Source organism: Halichoerus grypus, chromosome 6 (assembly GCF_964656455.1).
Source record: "Halichoerus grypus chromosome 6, mHalGry1.hap1.1, whole genome shotgun sequence".
NCBI classification, from domain to species: domain Eukaryota; kingdom Metazoa; phylum Chordata; class Mammalia; order Carnivora; family Phocidae; genus Halichoerus; species Halichoerus grypus.
In genome coordinates, this window is record NC_135717.1 from 120987839 (window position 1) to 121006608 (window position 18770).

General features: G+C 35.7%; 1 protein-coding gene across 1 annotated transcript; it reads left to right on the top strand.

Moving 5' to 3' along the window:
- Positions 1-10536: 10536 nt before the first annotated feature.
- Positions 10537-11688, top strand: LOC118540671 (olfactory receptor 6C76-like). The gene is given in 3 exon segments (XM_036099945.2): positions 10537-10720; positions 10723-10882; positions 11082-11688. Coding segments are annotated over 3 exon segments (951 nt in total).
- Positions 11689-18770: the final 7082 nt, after the last annotated feature.

Here is an 18770-nt window from a genome sequence, read left to right on the forward strand (position 1 = left end):
GGCAGTTGCTTAACCAACTGAGCCACCCAGGCACCCAGCAATTTAAATTCTTAATTGGGCAATTTGTAAAGAAATGAAATTACATAAGTTTGCTTTTGTAAGAATGTAACAAGTAAGCAGAAACACAAAAGTAAAAATTAGGAGGGTATACCAAAAAAATGTTAAGTAAATGAATATATACTATATATATGGCATATATAATAGATAGGTATATAGGTAGACAGAGAGAGAGGTAAAGAGAGAAAGGAAGGAAAATAAGAGCGTAAGGGAAGGTTGATTTTCTTGATTGACAGAAACTTCTCTGAAGATGTGGTTTCTAATATTCACCTTGTTAGTAAGTATAAGTTGAAATACTATTGTAAAGTATTGTGATATAATGAAATTTTTATTGCAAATGTGATGGTTGGTGAGAAATGTATCAGATATATGTTGGAGGTCATGTTTTTAGAGGCTTTCAAAAGTATTTAAATTCATATTATTGTTCATACTAATATTTCTAAAATGCTTTTCCTTTAACAATAGGGAAAATTACATGTATGTAATGACCACACAGAGCACACCTGTGCCATAATCCTTTTAAAAATCAAATGGTGGGGGAGGAGCAAAATGGCGGAGGAGTAGGAGACCTGGATTTCGTCTGATCCCAGGAATTCAGCTAGATAGGGATCAAACCATTTTGAACACCTACGAACTCAACAGGAGATCAAAGAAAAGAATAGCAGCAACTCTCTGAACAGAAAAGAGACCACTTTCTGGAAGGTAAGACATGCGGAGAAGTGAATCCGAGGTGATATTCGGGAAGATAGACGGCGGGGGAGGAGGCCTCCGTCAGCCGCTACTGGTAAGTAATAGAGCAGCGGAACACAAAATCGGAACTTTTAGAAGTCCGCTCCGCTGACGGACGTCGCTCCAGTGGTTAAGCAGGGGGTGGAACCCTCGCTGGGACAGTGTGGTCTCAGGACCTTTGGGGTGACAGAAAGACTGGGGGCGCCTGAGTGCAGCTGAGCTCCCAGGTATCAGAGCAGGGAAGCCAGCTGCAGAGACAGAGCTGAGGAGCGGGCTCTCAGCTCGGGGTTGCCATAAACCATGATCCGCGGCACAGTCAGGCCACTGCTCAACCAGCAGGGACCCAACAAGCGGCAGATCCGGGGAGACACCCCTTCCTCCCCCGGGAGGAGCAGCGCAGGAGCATACCGCAGGGATCTGCTGGGTTTGGAGACTCCACACGGGGTCGTGTACCAGAGATAGAAATGCTCAGTCACAGGCCGGGTGAGCACAGAGTGCAGCCGGGAGACGAGAGTGATTGACTGCTTTTCTCTGGGGGCTCACTGAGGAGCAGGGCCCTGAGTTCTCAGCTCCTCCGGGGTTGGAGATTGGGAGGCCGCCATTTTCACTCTCATCCTCCAAAGGTGTAGGGAAAGCTTGCAGGAAACAAAAGCTCCCGAGAGCAAACCCGAGCAGATTACTTGGCCCGGACCAGCAAGGGTGGGGCAATTCCACCTCTGGCAAAGACATTTGGGAACCACGGCAAAGGGCCCCTCCCCCAGAAGATCAGCAAGAACAGCCATCCAAGACCAAGTTTACCGATCAATGAGAACAGCAGAACTCCATCGCTAGGGGAATACTGCACATAGAATTCATGGCTTTTTTCCCATGATTCTTTAGTCTTTCAAAGTTAATTATTTTTTAACTTTCTTTTTCATTTTTTTCCCTTTTTAAATCAACATCTTATCAATCCCTTTTCTAAAAAATCTTTTTTATTTTTCATTTTAGAGTCATATTCTATCCCTTCATAGTAGTTAACCTTATTTTTGGTATAGATATATATAAGTTGTTCTGTCTTTAAAATTTTGGGATACACTTTCTTCTAACAGACCAAAATATACCCTAAATCTCTAGTGTATGGTTTTGTTCTAGTATCCTGCTATCACATTCTCTCCCTTTTTTTTTTTAAATCCTCTTTCTTTTTCCAACCAACTTCTTATCAATTCCTTTTGTAAAATCTTTTATAATTTTCATCTTTACACTCATATTCCATCCCTTCATTGTATTTACCCTTACTTCTGAACATATATAAGTTTTTCTTTCTTTAAAATTTTGGGAGGCACTTTCTTCTAACAGACCAGAATACACCCAAAATCTAGTGTGTGGCACTGATCTATGCACCAGCCTGATCATATTTGATCATACTCTGTTTTTTTTGTTTTGTTCTGTTTTTGTTTTTATCTTTTTCTTTTCTTTTTTTTTTTCTTTTTCTTTTTTCTTTCTTTCCCTTTCCTTTCCCCTGGTTTCAGGTCTCTTCTGATTTGTTTAGTGTATATCTTTCTGGGGACGTTGTTACCCTGTTAGCATTTTGTTCTTTCATTCATCTATTCTCCTCTGGACAAAATGACAAGAAGGAAAAAATCACCTCAAAAAAAAGAACAAGAGGCAGTACCGACTGCCAGGGACCTAATCAATATGGACATTAGTAAGAGGTCAGACCTAGAGTTCAGAGTGACGATTTTAAAGATACTACCTGGGCTTTAAAAAACCATGGAATATATTAGAGAAACCCTTTCTGGAGAAATAAAAGAACTAAAATCTAACCAAGTTGAAATCAAAAAGGCTATTAATGAGGTGCAATAAAAAATGGAGGCGCTAACTGCTAGGATAAATGAGGCAGAAGAGAGAATGAGTGATATAGAAGACCAAATGATGGAAAATAAACAAGTTGAGAAAAAGAGAGATAAGCAACTACTGGATCACGAGGGCAGAATTCAAAAGATAAGTGATACCATAAGATGAAACAATATTAGAATAATTGGGACACCAGAAGAAGGAGAAAGAGAGAGAGGGGCAGAAGGTATATTGGAGCAAATTATAGCAGAGAACTTCCCTAATTTGGGGAAGGAAACAGGCATCAAACTCCAGGAGGCACAGAGAACCCCCCTCAAAATCAATAAAAATAGGTCAACAGCCCGACATCTAATAATAAAACTTATGAGTCTCAGAGACAAAGAGAAAATCCTGAAAGGAGCTCAGGACAAGAGATCTCTAACCTACAATGGTAGAAACATTAGATTGACAACAGACCTATCCACAGAGACCTGGCAGGCCAGAAAGGACTGGCATGATATATTCAGAGCACTAAATGACAAAAATTTGCAGCCAAGGATACTATATCAAGCTAGGTTGTCACTGAAAATAGAAGGAGAGATAAAAAGCTTCCAGGACAAACAAAAACTAAAAGAATTTGCAAACACAAAACCAGCCCTACAAGGAATATTGAAAGGGGTCCTCTAAGCAAGGAGAGAGCCTAAAAGTAACATAGACCAGAAAGGAACACAGACAATATACAGTAACAGTCACCTTACAGGCAATACAAAGGCACTAAAGTCATATCTTTCAATAGTTACCCTGAATGTAAATGGACTAAATGCCCCAATCAAAAGACACAGGCTATCGGATTGGATAAAAAAACAAGACCCATCGATATGCTGTCTGCAAGAGACTCATTTTAGACCCAAAGACACCCCAGATTGAAAGTGAGGGGGTGGAAAACCATTTACCATGCTAATGGACACCAAAAGAAAGCTGGGGTGGCAATCCTTATATCAGACAAATTAGATTTTAAACCAAAGACTATAATTAGACATGAGGAAGGACACTATATCCTACTTAAAGGGTCTATCCACCAAGAAGATCTAACAATTGTAAATATCTATGCCCCTCACATAGGAACAGCCAATTAGATAAGGCAATTAATAACAAAAGCAAAGAAACATATCAACAACAATACCAATAATAGTGCGGGACTTTAACACCCCACTCACTGCAATGGACAGGTCATCTAAGCAAAAGATCAACAAGGAAATAAAGACTTGAAGTGACACAGTGGACCAAATGGACTTCACAGATACATTCAGAACATTCCGTCCCAAAGCAACAGAATACACATTCTTCTCTAGCGCCCATGGAACATTCTCCAGAATAGATCACATCCTAGGTCACAAATCAGGTCTCAACCAGTACCAAAAGATTGGGATCATTCCCTGCATATTTTCAGACCACAGTGCTTTGAAACTAGAACTCAATCACAAGAGGAAAGTCAGAAAGAACTCAAATACATGGAGGCCAGAGTGCATCCTACTAAAGAATGAATGGGTTAACCAGGAAATTAAAGAAGAATTTAAAAAATTCATGGAAACCAATGAAAATGAAAACACAACTGTTCAAAATCTTTGGGATGCAGCAAAGACAGTCCTAAGAGGAAAGTATATAGCAATACAAGCCTTTCTCAAGAAACAAGAAAGGTCTCAAATACACAACCTAACCCTACACCTAAAGGAGCTGGAGAAAGAACAGCAAAGAAAGCCTAAATCTAGCAGGGGAAGAGAAATAATAAAGATCAGAGCAAAATCAATGAAATAGAAACCAAAAGAATAGTAGAACAGATCAACGAAACTAGGAGCTGGTTCTTTGAAAGAATTAATAAGATTGATAACCCCTGGCCAGACTTATCAAAAAGAAAAGAGAAAAGACCCAAATAAATAAAATCATGAATGGAAGAGGAGAGATCACAACCAACACCAAAGAAATACAAACAATTATAAGAACATATTATGAGCAACTATATGCCAGCAAATTAGATAACCTGGAAGAAATGGATGCATTCCTAGAGATGTATAAACTACCAAAACTGAACCAGGAAGAAATAGAAAACCTGAACAGACCTATAACCACCAAAATCTATAAAGAACTAATCAAACTCAATACCCAAAAAACAAATGATCCAATCAAGAAATGGGCAGAAGACATGAACAGACATTTTTCCAAAGAAGACATCTAAATGGCCAACAGACACATGAAAATGTGCTCAACATCACTCGGCATCAGGAAAATCCAAATCAAAACCTCAAAGAGATATCACCTCACACCAGTCAGAATGGCTAAAATTAACAAGTCAGGAAACGGCAGATGTTGGTGAGGATGCAGAGAAAGGGGGAACCCTCCTACACTGTTGGTGGGAATGCAAGCTGGTGCAGCCACTCTGGAAAACAGTATGGAAGTTCCTCAAAAAGTTGAAAATAGAGCTACCCTACGACCCAGCAATTGCACTACTGGGTATTTACCACAAAGATACAAATGTAGTGATCTGAAGGGGCACATGCACCCCAGTGTTTATAGCAGTAATGTCCACAAGAGCCAAACTATGGAAAGAGCCATGATGTCCATCAACAGATGAATGGATAAAGAAGATGTGGTATATATAAACAATGGAATATTATGCAGCCATCAAAAAAATGAAATTTTGCCATTTGCAACGACATGGATGGAACTAGAGGGTATTATGCTAAGCGAAATAAGTCAATCAGAGAAAGACAAGTATCATATGATCTCACTAATATGAGGAATTCTTAATCTCAGTAAACAAACTGAGGGTTGCTGGAGTGGTGGGGAGTGGGAGGGTTGGGGTGGCTGGGTGATAGACATTGGGGAGGGTATGTGCTATGGTGAGTGCTGTGAATTGTGTAAGACTGATGAATCACAGACCTGTACCTCTGAAACAAATAATACATTATATGTTAAAAAAAAGAAGATAGTAGGAAGGGAAAAATGAAGGGGGGAATCGGAGGGGGAGATGAACCATGATAGACTATGGACTCTGAGAAACAAACTGAGGATTCTAGCGAGGGGGGAGGTGGGGGGATGGGTTAGCCTGGTGGTGGGTATTAAAGAGGGCACATACTGAATGGATCACTGGGTGTTATACACAAACAATGAATCATGGAACACTACATCAAAAACCAATGATGTAATGTATGGTGATTAACATAACATAATACAATAAAATAAAAAAGAAACCTTATTCTACCTACACAAAGTAAAGATGAACACTGAAGAAGAAATCATTGAAGGTAAAATACAATACACTCACTATAAAGATGATTTAATGAAGACAGCATGGTATTGACAATAGAATATACATAAAGATCAATGAAACAGAATAGAAATCCCATATGTAGAACAACATACATACAGTTAGTTGATCTTTGACAAAGGAGCAAATGCAATTCAACAGAGAAAATCTTTTCCACAAATGTAGAATTGGACATCCATACAAAAAATAAATCTAGACACAGACCTTTCACAAAAATTAACTCAAAATGAATCATAGACCTGGGGCGCCTGGGTGGCTCAGTTGGTTAGGCGACTGCCTTCGGCTCAGGTCATGATCCTGGAGTCCCAGGATCGAGTCCCACATCGGGCTCCCTGCTCAGCAGGGAGTCTGCTTCTCCCTCTGACCCTCCCCCCTCTCATGTGCTCTCTCTCTCTCTCTCTCTCTCTCATTCTCTCTCTCAAATAAATAAATAAAAAATCTTTAAAAAAAAAAAATGAATCATAGACCTACTATAAAATTTCAACAATAAGTAAATGGATGGTGGTCGGTGGGGCCAGGATTCTCACTTTTGGAGTGGGTGGTTACAGAGAAGAAGGCGAGGAAGGTTGCATATAGTAATACTTATGTATTTATATATTATTAGGATCACATATATTTCCTGGCTCTGTCCTGTTATAGGGTCTAGAAGCAATGACACCATGGTAGCAATGAACACACCTAGAGCCACAGATCTTGGTTTCTAATACCATTCTCCAATAAAAGTAACCAGGTATTATTGCAAGAATGTCTGATTAGAGGGTTCTGGTAAGGAATATATAAGATGATCCTGAAGCATCTTATAGTACCAGAAAATAAGGAAGTGATTTTTAAAAAACACACTATGATGGTTGGATGTCAAATGGAAGAGTAGCCAACTGAAAGGCTTCCCAATGGCCAAAGCTAGAAAAATTTAGCAACAAAATAAATTAGTATTGGATATAAGTCAGCAGTATCAATAAATGTGTCAGTTCATTAAGTGCAATGAAGCTACCATATTAACATGTTAATAATAGGAGAAACTATGTTGGGGACATATAGTAACTCTACCTTCACATTTTTTCCATAGTTCTAAAACTGTCCTAAATAAAAAATTTTTTCAAAAAAGAACCTTGATGATATATTGATTAGAATTTTGTTGAATCTATCAATACATTTGTTAAATATTGAAACCTTAAAAATATTGAGCCTTCTAAAATATGAGGATTTCATAACTTTCTGTTTATTATATGCTGATTTTTTAAATTCTCCATCACAAAGAATTGGTTTACTTATTTTTTTTATTGAAACATAATTAACATACAATATTACATTAGTTTCAGGTGTACAACATATTGATCCAAGAATTCTATACATTACTCAGTGTTCACCACAATAAGTACTATACTATATATTATCACAATATTATTGACTATATTCCCTATGCTGTACTTTTCATCTCCATGACTCATTTATTTTATAACTGGAAATTTGGGTCTCTTAATCCCCTTTACCTATTTCACCCATCCTCCACCCATCTCCCCCCGTGGCAACCACTAGTTTGTTCCCTGTAGTTAAAAGTCTGTTTTTTTATTTGTTTATTCCTTTGTTTTGTTTTTTAGATTGCACATGTAAGTGGTATTTGTCTTTCTCTGACTTATTTCACCTAGCATAATACCCTCTAGGTCCATCTATGTTGTTGCAGATGGCAAGATCTCATTTTTTTCTTTTTCTTTCCTTTTTTTTTTTTTTTTTTGGCTGAGTAGTATTCCATTGTATACATATCACATCTTCTTTACCCATGCATCTATCAGTGGACACTGGGTTGCTTCCATATCTTAGCTATTGTGAATAATGCTGCAGTAAGTGTAGAGATGCATATATCTTTCTGAATTAGTGTTTCTGTTTTCTTTGGGTAAACACCCAGTAGTTAGGCTACTGAATCAAATGGTATTTTTATTTTTAATTCTTTGAGGAACCCCCATGCTTTTTTCCACAGTGGCTGCCACAATTTACATTCCCACCAAAGAGCATGAGAGGGTTCTCTTTTCCTCCACATTCTTACCAACTCTTATTTTTTCTTGCCTTGTTGATTCTAGCCATTCTGACAGTTGTAAGGTGATATCTCATGGTGGTTTTGATTTGTATTTTCCTGATGATTAATGATGTTGAGCACATTTCATGTGTCTGTTGGCCATTTGTAAATCTTCTTTGGGAAAATCACTTATTCAGATTCTCTGCCCAGTTTTTATTCAGGTTATTTGGTTTTTTTGGATTTGAGTTGTATAATTTCTTTATATATTTGGATATTAACTCCTTATTGGATATATCATTTGTAAATATCTTCTCCCATTCAGTTGCCTTTTCATTTTGTTAATGGTTTCCCTCACTGTGGAAAAAGGTTTTTATTTTGGTGTAGTCCCAATAGATTGTTTGTTTATTGTCAACATATTTTTATTAACAAAATATTTGAATAGCACACTTTATATCCTTGTGTCCTTTCTTCTTGCTGTTTTCTGCTTCACAAGTTTACATGTAATTTGATTATAGTGCCTCGGCAGATATTTATCTCAGGTAAAAATAATATAACATTGACAATATGAAAATTCTAAGACTGCTTTTTCCTCACTGCTATCCTCTGCACTTATACACCTTTCTGACCTTTAATATTTTTTTAAAAAATCATTTTCCAAGGCTACCTAATTAAAATTATCCAACTAAACTTTAGAATATACTCCTCAGAAACATCTCTCTCTAGAGACATTTTAATTGTTTTCCTGCAAGAATCTCCTGTGACTATCTTGGGGGGGAAAAAAAAAAACAGATAAAACCCGTCTGTTTGTTTTGGTAACAATAGTTAGAAAACCAACTTTTCCCACTGGAAGGTAAGAAAAAGTTTTTTTCTTAAAAAATTACAACCCATCTTTATCTTACAAAATTTACTGGGAGCCAGGTAAAATGTTATATTAGCAGGTCTTCCTAGCATCTAGGGTTAGGATATTGTTATTTTTATGGAAATTTTGGAAAATGAGAAATACTAAATGCCTGCTCTTTGTGCAACTTGGAATGGTTCCTTACATTTCAAGGATTTTCTCTCTCACAAATTTTTATTCATTCCTATGCAGCTCACCTCTTTCCTATAGCTGTTATTTCTTGATTCTCACTCATGGCTTGAGCCTCTCCTTTTGAACTAAGAACTTCACTTAATTAACCAGCAAAATACACAACTTTGTCACCTCTATTTGCCTATTTCGCTGTAACTACTGCCCCGATCCCACATTTTTCTCTTTCTTTTACTTTTTATTTATTTTGAGAGTCTTACCCACATTCCAGGAGAGTTCAGTCTCTAGTTCTGCCGTCTTACCGGGTAAAAATTTAGGGCAGAAGTCCATTTTGCTTCTGGCCTCCCCTCTCCACACTTCTAGTTTTATTCCTAAACAACGGGCTAGTGCCAGAGATACTGTTACCCAATGAAAAATTTTTGCAAGACCACTTGAGTCTCAGCCTTTCAGACTAAACATGGAATGACTACATGGAACAGTCCACAAACCTGTTTCCACTGTGTCACCAACTCTTTCCTGGATCACCAGTTACAGAACCTCTTGGATACTTTGCTGCCACTTTCTATGAGCAACTGGGGCTGTGTCAACTTTCTATCAGGGTCTCCCCAACTTCTGGAATAAACTTTCTCCTAAACTTATTCTTCAGCATATTTCATCTTTCTCTATGTGACCAGGATCATCCTGCCAAATTCCACCTACACACTACAGAAATATGTTCTTGCATGAAATTAAAAGCAGAAACAAATTGTGAAGTCTATAAAATGCTCCAAAAGTAAAGTAAAGCCTCAAACACTGACACTCATTTAAAGTAAGGCAACAGAACATTTGGATTTGAGAAGTCAAATTGTTACCACATAGGATTATATATAACTGTAAGTATATTTTTAAATTTCTTACCTTATATATTTTTTTCCATTTTCTAATCAATTTGTAACTTAAATCACTTAAATTTGTCTGTTTGAATATCTTCCAAAAAGTAATAGATTATTATTTGATTCAGAAAGGAAAAGTTTTAATTCTTAGTTTGTTTAGGATTATATAAATTTCAGATTTTATAGCTCTGATTCTTTTTTTAAGTTATTAATTCTCTATTTAGGCAAGACTGACATGAAACATCTTGAAAAATTGTAGAAACTATTTTAAAAAGCAAACTTCAAATGTTTTATTTTAAGAAAACTCATTAGAACATGTGGTCATTAGTAAAATATTTAAATAGAAATAAAATAATATCTTACATTTTATAATTTTCATACACATATGATCAATTTTAAAAGAAAGTAAAACACATTTGATAAGTATATTTTTCATATACAGATGTGTTTATCAGACCTATCAAGTGACTCACTCAATGTTAAATGGCTAGTGGTCTACAAGGAAGATACTGGGTATAAGTTTCTTTGTCCTGGCTCATACATATTTTCAGAATTCACTACAATTTGGTGGCTAATTTATTGGTCCATTATATGTCTTATATATTTTTTAAACCAGCAGAAGTGATAAAAAAATAATCCTGGACTCACAAAATCATTGTTTCTTGTTTGCATTTATAGACCTGGAAGAAGTCAACGATAAGAAATGAAAAATCAAACATCTGTGAAAGAGTTCATTCTTCTGGGATTAACAAATGACCCAGAACTAAATATTTTGATTTTTCTATTTCTATTTTTCACATATATACTGAGTATAACTGGAAACCTGACAATTATTACCCTCACTGTGATAGATCCTCACCTTAAAACTCCCATGTATTTCTTCCTTAGGAATTCTCTTTTCTAGAAATCTCATTCACAACAGTTTGTATTCCTAGATTTCTGGTCAGCATTATAACAGGAGATATGACCATTTCCTATAATTCTTGCATTGCGCAGGTGTTTTTCTTCATACTCCTTGGTTCAACAGAATTTTTTCTTTTGACTGCTATGTCTTTTTTTTTTTTTTTAAGATTTTATTTATTTATTTGACAGAGAGAGACACAGCGAGAGAGGGAACACAAGCAGAGGGAGTGGGAGAGGGAGAAGCAGGCTTCCCGCCGAGCAGGGAGCCCGATGCGGGGCTCGATCCCAGGACCCTGGGACCATGACCTGAGCCGAAGGCAGACGCTTAACGACTGAGCCACCCAGGCGCCCCTTGACTGCTATGTCTTATGATCCGTACATAGCTATCTGTAAGCCATTGCATTACACAACAATAATGAACAGCAGAGTCTGCAACCAGCTTGTAATTAGCTCTGGGCTGGCTGGATTTCTCATTATCTTTCCACCTGTGATCATGGGACTTCAACTGGATTTCTGTGACTCCAACATCATTGACCACTTCACTTGTGACTCTTCTCCTATGCTACTGATCTCCTGCACAGACACAGCATTCCTAGAGCTCATGGGATGCTTCCTGGCAGTATTCACGCTCATGGTAACCTTAATGTTAGTGGTTCTTTCTTATGTATTCATCCTTAAAACAATTCTGAGAATCCTCTCTGCTGAGCAAAAGAAAAAGGCCTTTTCCACTTGTTCCTCACACATGATTGTTGTCTCTATTTCTTATGGAAGTTGCATTTTCATGTATGTCAAAACTTCAGCAAAAGAAGGTGTGGCTTTGACCAAGGGTATAGCTGTGCTCAATACCTCTGTTGCCCCAATGCTAAATCCTTTTATTTACTCCCTAAGGAACCAGCAGGTAAAGCAGTCCTTTAAGAACTTAGCCAACAAATGCTTCTCAAATAAATTGTAATCATAAAGAAATTCATGACCTCAATTTTAAATGGAACCTATGTCTAAAACAATGTTAACATTGTTATATTTCTCCAGCCACTATGATACTCAACTTCCTTTCCTTCAGCTCTTAGTCTCCATTTATTCTATTTTGGCCTCACTTAGTTCAACTATCTTTTTACATTTATATGCTCTGAAAATTTTCTAAGCATGAGTGATGTGATGTCATGTAAACGAGGAGAACACTTAACAAGAATGCCAGAATTTAGTTTTAACAATCACTGAAAGAACTTTCTCTTCGCACACTAATCAAAAGCTAGATAAAATTCTAAGCAATTCTAAAAAGTTATTTCTCCCGGTGCATAAGCATTGAGTATTAAAGTAATTTCATCTGTGAGGTAAAGTCTCCTACCTCTAGTGTGCTTTTATTTGTCCTTGTATCTCCTAGGGTTTTTATACATAAATGTTGATCTATGCTATTTGGGACATAGACATTATATCTTCATTGTGAATTTTATCCTTTAATATTATAACTTATCTTGTTTAATGTCTTTTTTTGGACTAAATTCCAAAGTTACTACAAGTATGGCATTGCCATTTCTGTGAAATCTCAATATTTTCACCACAAACATTTTGAGTGAACTACACTGATGATTATTCCATAGCCCATTATTTTCTTTTAATTTGCTGATGCTGAGCCTGGAGCTTATCTGATCCTCCCCTGGAAAGAACCTGGTTTCCTATGATCCAATTCCCTCTTTTTTTATTTAATTTATTTTATTTTGGAAATTAAAACCACATGCTTTCTATCTCCCAGATAGTTTTTAAAATTTCTGGCACATTGGGCGCCTGGGTGGCTCAGATGGTTAAGCATCTGCCTTCGGCTCAGGTCATGATCCCAGGGTCCTGGGATCGAGCCCCGCATCTGGCTCCCTGCTCTGCAGGAAGCCTGCTTCTCCCTCTCCCACTCCCCCTGCTTGTGTTCCCTCTCTCGCTGTGTCTCTCTCTGTTAAATAAATAAATAAAATCTTTAAAAAAAAATTTCTGGCACATTGATGGTACCCTAAAATGTTTTCCAGTGTTCATATGGTTTCATTATCTTAAAAATGAAAAATATGTCTTTCAGAATTTTTATGGACATTGGAGGGTGTGGATTTAAGCATGTTTGCACTATCCAAAACTTGACATAAATCTTTCCTATAACAAGTTCTTAATTATTGCTTTACACTTACAAGAATAAAACTTAATTTAGTATTTGTCTATTTGCTTCTTTCCTGTCTTCTCCCACAAGCAATGCATGAACACATGAAATCATTTAACTTACCATCAGAACATTTTTCCTTAATATTTATTTGAATTCTCAGTGCTTTGGTTTTCTTTTCTCACCATAAAAAGAATGAGTTCTTCTAATAAGTGTTTACAGAAACAGGGTAACACATAATCAAAAACAGGTGAAAATTAAATTCTGAGAGCATGAATGTCTAAAACATCTGTGATATTTACAATTGTGTCTCAGCAAAAATATTTACTACATCTGCTTATAAAAAATGCTTTAGTCAATTTGATAGTAACTTTAGTTAGAATTGGGAAGTACAGTGAACACTCTTCTTAGGCATCATAGATGTGAATTTTCCACCTACTGAGAATTAGGTTCTTATTTCTTTCTTTGCTTTTACAAAGATTTTCTTTTATCCAGTTGGTGCTTTGGAGATTCTATGTAAATCTAAATACTTGCTTTGCATCTATTGATGCATGTACAGCTCAAACAGTGTGGTGTTCAATAAAGTCCTGATGCTTCAAAGTACATGGGCAGACAGAACTAGTGTGCTAGTGTTTAAAACCAATTATCAGAAAACAATACACAGACATAAATTTTACTAATATAATTTACAAATAATAATAAAACATTCAACAAACTTAATTGGAAATTCTATGTACCAAATTGATTTTCACAGAATGATTTCACTGATTTTTTTTTAATTTTATTTTATTATGTTATGTTAATCACTATACATTACATCATTAGTTTTTTTTTCCTTTTTTTTATTATGTTATGTTAACCATCATGCATTACATCACTAGTTTTTGATGTAGTGTTCCATGATTCATTGTTTGCATATAACACCCAGTGCTCCATGCAGAACGTGCCCTCTTTAATACCCATCACCAGGCTAACCCATCCCCCTACCCACCTCCCCTCTAGAACCCTCAGTTTGTTTTTCAGATTCCATCGTCTCTCATGGTTCATCTCCCGCTCTGATTTCCCCCCCTTCATTCTTCCCCTCCTGCTATCTTCTTCTTCTTCTTTTTTTTTTAACATATAATGTATTATTTGTTTCAGAGGTACAGATCTGTGATTCAACAGTCTTGCACAATTCACAGCAATCATTAGTTTTTGATGTAGTGTTCCATGATTCATTGTTCACTGATTTTTACCAAACTCATCTCCATAACTAATCTGTTTGCATATCAACCACAATTTGAGAAATGCAGTTGAATTTAACACTGCAGCACTCAAATGCACAATTATAGTCAGAAGTTTCAATGCACTCAATAATTAATATAAAGGTTGAAAAAAAAAAACCAGTAAGGATGTGGAAGACTTGAACAATCTTATCAACCAAATTGACCTAATTGAGATTTTCAGAACATTCCATCCAACAGCAACAAAATACTCATTCTTTCCAGTATTACACAAAACATTATCATACTAGATCATAACCTGAGTGACAAAAGAGTCTCAATAAGTTTACAACATTCAAGTCATGCCTAATATGTTTACTGAGCACTATGTAATTAGAAATCAATTATGGAAAGATATCTGGAAAATCCACTAACATTTGGAAACTAACATATATATAATCCCTGGGTTGAAAGGAAATCAAAGAAAAATTAAAATGCCATGTGAACAAAATAAACATAAAATTACAACATAACAAAATTTGTGGGATGCAGCTAAAGCATTACTTAAAAAGAAATTTAAGATACTCTAAAATTAAAAAAGAAGCAAATCCTCAGATCAATGACCTCAGCTTCCACCTCAATCAACTATCAAAATAGTAAAGCAAATTTAACTCAGAGTAACCAGATGAAAGGGAATAATGAAGACCAATGTGGAAATCAGTGAAATAGAAAACAGAAAAATAAGAAAATATCAATAAAACCAAATCTGATTTCTTGAAAATATCAAAATTGATAAATTTATAGCCAGATTGATGAGGAAAAATACAGAGAAGATACAAATTACCATTATTAGAGAAGATCAAAGTCATATGACTGATATTCTACAGTTATTGAACAAATAATATGGAGATTTTTGAACAACTTTATGTCAATTAATTTAAAAATGTAATGAAATGGAAAAACAACAAAATCTCATTCAAAAAAAAAAAACAATAAAATCCCATTCAAGAAAAGAATAGATGATAGGTCTATATCTAGTGTAGAAATTGAACTTATAATTAAGAAATACCTCACAAAGGAAATTCTACATTCACCAGTGATTGCTACAAAATATTTAAGGAAGCAATACTAACAATTGTACATAACTGTCCCAGAATATATTAGAGTAGGGAATACTTTCCAACCTACCCTATGAGAGTAGAATTATCCTGAGAGCAAAATCAGGAAATAGACATTATTAGGAAAATACGGTAACAAATCTCACTCATGAATAAGCTGCAAATATTTAAAATAAATGGCAAATAAATCTAGAAATATATAAAAAGTTTAATTAGTTTTGGTCAAGTGGAGTTTTTCTTAATAGTTGCAGAAAAATGTACAACGTGCATATCTAATAAAAACTCTCAGAGTGCACTTGTGATGAGCACTGGGTGTTGTATATAAGTGTTGGATCACTAAATTGTACACCTGAAACTAATATGACACTGTAAAAGAAACAAAAACAAAAAACTCTCAGTGAGTAGATCTAATAAATGGCAAATACCAAAGGACATCCAAAATATAGTTTAAAAAAAAAGAAAAAGAAAGAAAGAAAAAATAAAAAATAATTAAACTACAGCCTACATCTTACTTCATTGTGAAAGTCTGAACAATCTGATCCTAAGGAAAAGACTAAGGCCAGGATGGTCACTCTTGCTACATCTACTTAATATCGTACAGTAGATTCTAGCGTGCCTGGGTGGCTCAGTCAGTTAAGCATCAGACTCTTCGTTTTGGCTCAGGTCATGATCTCAAGGTCATGAGATCAAGCCTTGCATCAGGCTCCACACTCAGCCGGGGGTCTCCCTGAGATTCTCTCACTCTCTCCCTCTGCCCCTCCACCCCATGCTCTCTCTCTAAAATAAGTAAGTAAATCTTTAAAAAATATATATTGTATGGTAGATTCTAATTTATATAATAAAGTAAAAAAAGGGAAAAAGCATTCATACTAAAAAGAAGCAAAACTGATTTTATTTAGGCAGACAACATAAGCACCTTTATAGAAAATCCTATTGACTTCCTGTTTCAGCTCCATCTTTTAGCTCCATCTTTTAGAGTTTGAAAGTCATCACTTCTGCCTTATACAGGTCAATAACTTTACTTGAACCCATGGTAGAAGTGAAATTGAAGAGAAATGGCACCCTGAAATCTAGAGACACAGGAAAATCCAGAGTCCTAGTTGATATTTAATTTCACAGAGCATAAGTCACAGGAACTATATATAGGTGGGAACACTAATATTAATTTTGGCAAATTCCTGGACACGGAGTGTTTACCATGAGAATGAGAAGATACTGAGGATTGTTGTAATACTAGATTTTGCCCCCACTAGTCCCACCAGTTCCTCAAGCTGAAGAACCAAGAAAGATCTTCTCTTGACTCAGGCAAGGACAGGGAAGAGTAACCATTCTGAAAAAAATCCCCGAATATTCTTCACACAAATGCCTACACTCCAAGGGAAAAGATTTTACCAGAAACACTTATGAAGGCCTAGGAACACAGGCTTACTAAGACTGAGATTTAATCATAAGATTATAGAATGCTATCCCTATGCCACAATTTACAACTATACCAACATATATTCAAAGTATCTCCACCAAAATACTTGATAATTTCAAAGGGGAACTTTATGATGGAGAGACCTGGAAGACACCCATTAACCAAGTTAACAAAGTTAACATCAGTAATAAGATGTAGATATCATATACTCCCTGATACAATACACTGAAAAGGGCATACGACCTCTGTGACATTCTCCACAAAAATGTATAACCTCGATATAATCATGAGAAAACAGTAGACAAACAAAATTCGGAGGCATTCTATAAAATACCTGATCAGTACTCTTCAAATACATTAAGGTCATGAAAAACAGGGAAAGACTTAGGATCTTTCACACATTGGAGAAAACTAAGGAACATGATCTCTAATACAATGAAGATTCAGGATTTGATCCTCAGCAAGTAAAGAACGTGGACAGAAAAATTTATGAGAACCCAAATAAAGTCTGTCCTTTAATTATTTGTATGGTACCAAAGCTAGTTTCTTAGTTTTGATAATATTCTATGGTTGAATAAGATATTGCACTTAGAGGAAGCTGAGCAAAATATATAAACAAATTTTGTAATATTTTTGCAAGTTTTCTAAATCTAAAATTATTGCAAAATGAAGATATTTTTAAATCCTATATCTAATCCCATCTTCCTAAATGCAAGAAACCATCCTACTAGCCATGAACAACCTCATAAAATGATACATGCTACGGCTACACCATCTCCCTCTTATTCAGATTTGTCTGTTAATTCCTTATTGATGAGAAAGAATTTAAATTACATGGACATCATAGTTACTTTATTTCTGACCAGCTCACAGGTTTTAACATCATTTTGAAGGGCACTATTCAATAATTCTCTATCTTATAGAGTCAAGTATAATTATATCAAGTTAGCCCCTGAGGAATACTTCTATTGTGCAGCCAACAGTGAAACTGTCTCACACGTATCTTAAAGAATCAGTTTTCAACTAGCTGAGGCAGGACTCAAAACCACATTGTGTTAGCTACTAAACTATTCTGTCTTTTGGGGTTATAATTACTTTTAATATATACTAGCACAGAGAAGTCAGATTATAGAAAAAATCTATAAATACTCTATGATGTATACTCTTTTTTCTAGCTTTTCCATAAATCTAGAATAATGGTTTCTTAAGGATACAAAAATATTAATTCAAAGAGATTACGTGCACCTCAATGTTTACTGCAGCATTATCAACAATAGCCAAATTATGGAGAGAGCCAAAATGTCCATCAACTGATGAATGGATAAAGAGTGGTATAGATATTCAATGGAATTTTCCTCAGCCATCAAAAAGAATGAAATCTTGCCATTTGCAATGATGTGGATGGAGCTAGGGAGTATTATGCTATGCAAAATAACTCAGTCAGAGAAAGACACCATATGATTTCACCCATGTGGAATTTAAGAAACAAAACAAGTGAACATGGTGGGGAGAGAAAGAGAGGCAAACCAAGAAACAGACTTAACTATAGAGAACAAATTGATGGTTACTGGAGGGGAGGTGGGTGGGAGGTTGGGTTAAATAGGTGATGGGGATTAGGGAGGGCACTGGTGATGAGCACCAGGTGTTGTATGTAAGTGATGAATCACTAAATTCTACACCTGAAACTAATATTATACTGTATGTTAACTAACTGGACTTTAAATAAAAACTTGGATAGAATAATGGTCTCTTGAATTTTCTTGTTGGTGTTTTATTGAATAAATTTTGAACATTTCTCTCCTTAGGATTATTTCTTTCCCATAACATATATAGGTAGATGATAGACGATAGATAGATGATAGATAGATAGATGATGATAGATATAGATAGATAGATGATAGATAGATAGATAGATAGATAGATAGATAGATAATAGATAGATGATGATAGATAGATAGATGATAGATAGATAGATAATAGATAGATGATGATAGAAAGATGATAGATAGATGAGAGAGAGAGATAGATGATAGATGATAGATAGAAGACAGATAGATGATGATAGATGATAGATAGATGATAGATGATGATGATGATGATGATGATAGATAGATAGATAGATGATAGATGATAGATAGATGATCAATAGATGATCGATAG